Source organism: Cervus elaphus, chromosome 18 (genome assembly GCF_910594005.1).
Source record: "Cervus elaphus chromosome 18, mCerEla1.1, whole genome shotgun sequence".
Taxonomy (NCBI): Eukaryota; Metazoa; Chordata; class Mammalia; order Artiodactyla; family Cervidae; genus Cervus; species Cervus elaphus.
Window position 1 is genome coordinate 22785280 of NC_057832.1, and position 6436 is coordinate 22791715.

Below are 6436 nucleotides of genomic sequence, written 5' to 3' on the forward strand. Positions count from 1 at the left end.
GGTCATTCAGTTATGACCCAAATCAGATCCTTTATTATTATACAGTGGAGGTGAAAAATAGATTCAAGGAATTAGATCTGGTAGACAGAGTGCCTGAAGAACTATGGCCAGAGGTTCATAACATTGTACAGGAGTCAGTGACCAGAACCCTTCCAAAGAAAAAGAAATGTAAGAAGACAAAGTGGTTGTCTGAGGATGCTTTACATATAGCTGAGGAAAGGAGAAGTGAAGAGAAAGGGAAGATAAATCCAATTTATCTCAAGATCCTTAACTAATTAGATCTGCAAAGACTGTTTCCATACAGTCATATTCTGAGGTTTTAAGTGGATATGAATTTTAAGGGAGATACTATTCAACCACGACAAGTAGGAACTTACTTTTTTCCAATGTATTTTTTCATTGGTTACTGAGGAAATAGAGGAAAGATATTAATTTATTGCATGTCGATCATATGTGTAGGATCCCTTGCTGAAAATCCGTGAAAATATTTTGCCAGTTTCTTCTTGGAGTCACTCTAATTTTCTGAGTGACCAATATTATTGACTGCAGAAAGTTCAATTTTAAATCTTTCCTTCAAAGTTTCCCGCCAAGCTGGCTGACCGAGCGGGCTCGGGGTCCAGCGCTAGGTCGAAAGTGTTTCCTGCAGGTGTCAGGGTTCGTCGGCTAAACTGCACCGTCGCTGTGTCCCAGAACATGGGCGTCGGCAAGAGCGGGAGCCTGCCCTGGCCTCCACTCGGAAATGAATTCAGGTATTTCCAAAGAATGACTACAGTGTCTTCAGTAGAAGGTAAACAGAATTTGGTGATTATGGGTAGGAAGACCTGGTTCTCCATTCCAGAGAAGAATCGACCTTTAAAGGACAGAATTAATATAGTTCTCAGTAGAGAACTCAAGGACCCTCCAAAGGGAGCTCATTTTCTTGCCAAAAGTCTGGATGATGCCTTAGAACTTATTGAAGATCCAGAATTAACAAATAAAGTAGACATGGTTTGGATAGTGGGAGGCAGTTCTGTTTATAAGGAAGCCATGAACAAGCCAGGCCATCTTAGACTATTTGTTACAAGGATCATGCAAGAATTTGAAAGTGATACGTTTTTCCCAGAAATTGATTTTGAAAAATATAAACTTCTTCCAGAATACCCAGGTGTTCCCTTGGATGTCCAGGAGGAAAAAGGCATTAAGTACAAATTTGAAGTATATGAAAAGAACAATTAATGTGGAAATGTTTTCCGATCTATTTCAAGCCTTTCTCCCCCCAAAAAAACTATATATTTTTTGTTGTAGAGACTTTGTTCACTTTAGATCTATTACTTCTAATCAATGTACTTTTATTCCCTATTAATCTTTTTTATTAATTATTATTGGAGTATACTTGCTTTACAATCTTGTTAGTTTCTGCTGTAGAGCAAAGTGAATAAGCTAAACATATACATATATCCCCTCTTTTTTGGATTTCCGTCCTCCGATCACCACAGAGCATTGAGTAGAGTTCCCTGTGCTATATAATAGGTTCTCATGAGTTCCCTGTTTTTTACGTAGTTGTATATTCCCCATTAATCTTAACTAGACTATATCAGATACCATTTGTGAAACATTTCTTGCTGTAACTGTCTGAATCCCCATTAAGGGGCAGGAGTAGGTTACCAGCACCACCTAGGGTAGAATATGTCTATCAAGACAGCCCGAAGTGGAGAGTCCCCTGGTGGCAAGAGCTGAAACCACAGCCTGTAGAGCTAGGGAGTAAGTCCAAAGGTCAGAAATGGGCCATAAACAGAAAAACTAGCATTCAGTTATTAAATTAGATCAAAAGAGGGACTAAGAATTACTTCATATAGATCACACTGCTGAAAAAAATTCTGTTCGCTCAGACCATTACACAAGGATAGTGATGAACAGGTACAACACTACCATTTGATGGTTAAGAGAGCGTCTGAGACCTTTAAAAACTTTCTTTCTGACTTTCAGTGAGATTTCACAGGGTGTTACAATGATAGAACAAGAACTGGCTGCTCTTCACAAAAAAGGATAATCTAAAATCAAGCATTATAGCTAAAATTTTAAAAGGTAATAAATTGAGAATAAATATTGCTAGAAACCAAAATTAGTAAGTTAGAAACTAAACATCACAGAATTAAAAAATGAAGACTAAACCATGTTTTACCCATCTTGTTAGCAAAGATTTAGATTACTAATATAAAAAAATAGTATTTTCTGCCTTATAAATTGGTACAACCTTTTTAGTGTGTAAATTAGCAATTTCAATTAAAATTCAAAATATTCTGGGTTTGGACCCAGGACTTCCACTTCTAAAAATTATTCCTGAACAAAGAGATGGGCCCAAGAATATTTGTTGCAGCAGTAAAAAAAGGATGACTGAAAAATGCCAAAAACTGCTAAGAAGCAACTTATGTATCAACTCAAAATGTTTAATAAATGTTAATGTGTGAGGAAAAAGCATGTGGCAAACTAAAAAATAAATAAATAAATAAATCTTTCCTTCAACCATTTATACTCTGTATTGTCTATCTCTTTTCTTGTTTAGGAATTGTAATAAAATCTGAATACTTTCAATTTATTCAAATCTTCTTTTATGTCTTTTAATAATGTTTCATAATTTCTCCACAAGGGTCTTACACATCTTAAAAATCAATTTTATGTCTAAATGCTTTATGATTTTGATACATATGTGAAAAAGTCCTTTTAAAAATAGTGTTTTATACTTTGTTTTTAGTGATATATAGAAATATTTTAAAAATTGATCTTACACTTTATGCCATACTGAATTTTCTTTGTGCTTCTCAGAAATTATTGGTTTATTGCTCTGGATTTACTAGTAGAAAATAATACTTTAGGCAAATAAAAAGAGTTTTTTCCCTCCCTTACCACTAGTATTTATATTTTATTCCTTTTGGAGGGGGGTATTATCTAAGCCCTCCAAAATGCGCTGAATATGAGTTAAAAATGAAGAAATGACTTTATCTAAGATGTTTCTAAAATTCTGTCATTACATATGGTTTAGGTTTTTGATAGATACCTTCCTACACATTTAAGAAGCTTAGAAGTCGCTTCATCTTAAAAAGTAAAAATATGAACAAACCAAAAAACTACAAACTCTATTTAGATCCATCAGAGAAATGTAGTCACCAGGCATATTGCTGCCTCCCAAATTGAATAGACAGACTGGTGGATACAGAAAATTTCAACTTACCGGAGCAGAAACCCATGAAGAGAAACCTCTCTGGGACCGAGTGCCTTGGTAGGAAAATCTGAACTGTAACCATTGAAGACCTGCTAGACGCTTAGTATGGACAAGTCTGAAAGTTAAAAATTCCAGGGAAATCCAGTCATGGGGCCAGTTCCACACTTTTGTGAATTTTATCACTAGGAGCTCCACCAGGTCCTCACAGTGAATATCAGAGAAAAATCCCCATGTGCTTCTATCAGAGAGAGGGTGAAAATAACCTTTGTGAAATATGCCATTACCTTCTATTCTTCTTAACAAAGGCTGCCCCCAGGATAAACTATTTTACCAGAGTCTAACCGGATGGGATTTTATCAGAGTGCGAAGTAGCTGGGGGAAGGGAAATACTCAACTCTAAGCCCCGTGTAGCCATCCCATCACAGTTAGGAGGGGGAAGCACTTAGAAGCACTGGTGAGGCTCACATTGCAGAGGCACAGGCCCCTCCAAGACTGAGACCTAATCACAGGACCACAGAATATGTCCTCTTCCCACACCTCACCACCATGTCACTGAAGGTCTGCTAACACTTGTTCCTTTACCTCAGTATACCATGTCTGGCTATCAGGCAAAAAATTGGAAGGCATACTAAAAGGCAAAAACACAGTTTAAAGAGACTGAGTAAGCATCAGAACCAGAGTCAGATATGGCAGGAATATTGGCATTATCAGGCCAGAAATTTAAAACAACTATGACTAGTTTATTCAGGAATCTAATGGGACAGCTTGATTCCAGCTTGTGCTTCATCCAGCCCAGCGTTTCTCATGATGCACTCTGCATATAAGTTCAATAAGCAGGGTGACAATATACAGCCTTGACATACTCCTTTTGCTATTTGGAACCAGTCTGTTGTTCCATGTCCAGTTCTAACTGTTGCTTCCTGACCTGCTTACAGGTTTCTCAAGAGGCAGGTCAGGTGGTCGGTATTCCCATCTTCTTGGAGGAAGCACAAGCTGGAATCAAGACTGCCGGGAGAAATATCAATAACCTCAGATATGCAGATGATACCACCTTTATGGCAGAAAGTGAAGAAGAACTAAAGAGCCTCTTGATGAAAGTGAAAGAGGAGAGTGAAAAAGTTGGCTTAAAACTCAACATTCAGAAAACTAAGATCATGGCATCCGGTCCCATCACTTCATGGCAAATAGATGGGGAAACAGTGGAAACAGTGGCTAACTTTATTTTTCTGGGCTCCAGTATCACTGCAGATGGTGACTGCAGCCATGAAATTAAAAGATGCTTACTCCTTGGAAGGAAAGTTATGACCAATCTAGACAGCATATTAAAAAGCAGAGACATTATTTTGTCAACAAAGTTCTGTCTAGTCAAGGCTATGTTTTTTCCAGTGGTCATGTATGGATGTGAGAGTTGGACTATAAAGAAAGCTGAGCGCCAAAGAATTGATGCTTTTGAACTGTGGTGTTGGAGAAGACTCTTGAGAGTCCCGTGGACTGCAAGGAGATCCAACCAGTCCATCCTAAAGGAGATCAGTCCTGGGTGTTCATTGGAAGGACTGATGTTGAAGCTGAAACTCCAATACTTTGGCCTCCTGATGTGAAGAGTTGATTCATTTGAAAAGACCCTAATGCTGGGAAAGATTGAGGGCAGGAGGAGAAGGGGACGACAGAGGATGTGATGGTTGGATGGCATCACCGACTCGATGGACATGAGTTTGAGTAAACTCCAGGAGTTAGTGATGGACAGGGAGGCCTGGCGTGCTGCGGTTCATGGGGTCGCAAAGAGTCAGACATGACTGAGTGACTGAACTGAATGGGACAGCTGGACAACACACGAGAACAGACAGATAATGTAACAGAGGGATGGAAGTCTTATGAAAGAAGCAAAGAGAAATGCTAGTGATCAAACCACTGTAACAGAAATGAAAAATGGCTTTGATGGGGCCATTAGACTACATACACCTGAGGGAAGAATCTTTAAGCTTGAGGATATCTCAATGGAAACTTCCAAACTGAAAAGCAAAGTGAAAAAAAGACTGAAGAAAACAGGACAAAATAACCAGAAAGTGTGAGACATCTACAAAACATCTAATGTATGCATAATGGGAATACCAGAGGAGAAGAGAGAAAGGAACAGAAGCAATATTTGATGTGATAATGACTGAGGATTCCCCCCAAATTAATGTCAGACACCAAACCACAGTTGCAGAAAGTGCAGAGAATACCAAGCAGAATTTTTATGATAAAAAAAATTTAAAAAACCCACTACATCTAAGCATGTTATATTCAGACATTAGAAAATCAAAGATAAAAAAAAAATCTTGAAAGAAGCCAAAGGGGAAAAACACCTTATCTACAGGGAAGTAAAGATAAGATTTACATCCACTTTCTCAGAAACCATGCAAACAAGAAGAGAGTGAAGTGAAATATTTAAAGCATTGAGAGAAAACCACCAATCCAGAATTCTGTAGCATGTGAAACCATCCTTTAATAGTGAAATAGAAATAAAGACTTTCTCAAACAAGTAAAAATTGAGGAAAATTTTTTTGCCAGTCGATATGCTATGTAAGAGATGTTAAATTCTTCACAGAGAAGAAACTGATATAGGCCAGTAACTAGGCTCCAGATAAGAAAGAAACAGCATCAGATAAGGAAAAAATGAAGATACCTTTGAACTAAATACTGAACAAAATTGATTCCTGGACCACTGAGAACCTCTGGCTTGACCCTTCTGTGAAAGGACAACCAGAGACCAGGAAGAGAATGGTAGACTTCTTAAATCCCTGTGTAGACTATATGAATGTTTGACCACTCATGTCTAGCTTCTGGATCTACCCTGGGTCCACTCTACTCTCTACTTCAGTCTGTGAGTTCCTGTCTCAGAAAATCACTGAACTGAAGAGCCAAGAGAGTCAGAAATATGCCTTCCACAACTTTCAAATGCCCCAAGTCATCTTTAACCAGGATGGCTGCTCAGACTTACAAAGGCTTTCCAGGGACACTATTTCTAATCACTGGAGGAAGGAGATATGTCTCTGGATGATGAAAAGTTAATCTTAGGACTTTCAGAAGCTATTAGTCATTTTCTGTCTCAGCAGAACCTCATGAAATCCCTCTTAATTGGTACCTGATGGTGAGAAAAGCAGTTATGGGAGGTTAGGCACTGTTGTTGTTCACTCAGTCGTGTCCGACTCTTTGCGACCCCATAGACAGGAGCATGCCAGGCTTCCCTGTCCTTCA

General features: G+C 38.4%; 1 protein-coding gene across 1 annotated transcript; it reads left to right on the forward strand.

The window, feature by feature from the left end:
* The first annotated feature begins 644 nt into the window (after positions 1 to 644).
* LOC122674235 (dihydrofolate reductase-like) lies at positions 645 to 1308 on the forward strand. The gene has a single exon (XM_043872411.1). The coding sequence runs from the start codon at positions 694 to 696 to the stop codon at positions 1213 to 1215; it is 522 nt and encodes a 173-aa protein (XP_043728346.1). The 5' UTR covers positions 645 to 693; the 3' UTR covers positions 1216 to 1308.
* The last annotated feature ends 5128 nt before the right edge of the window (positions 1309 to 6436 follow it).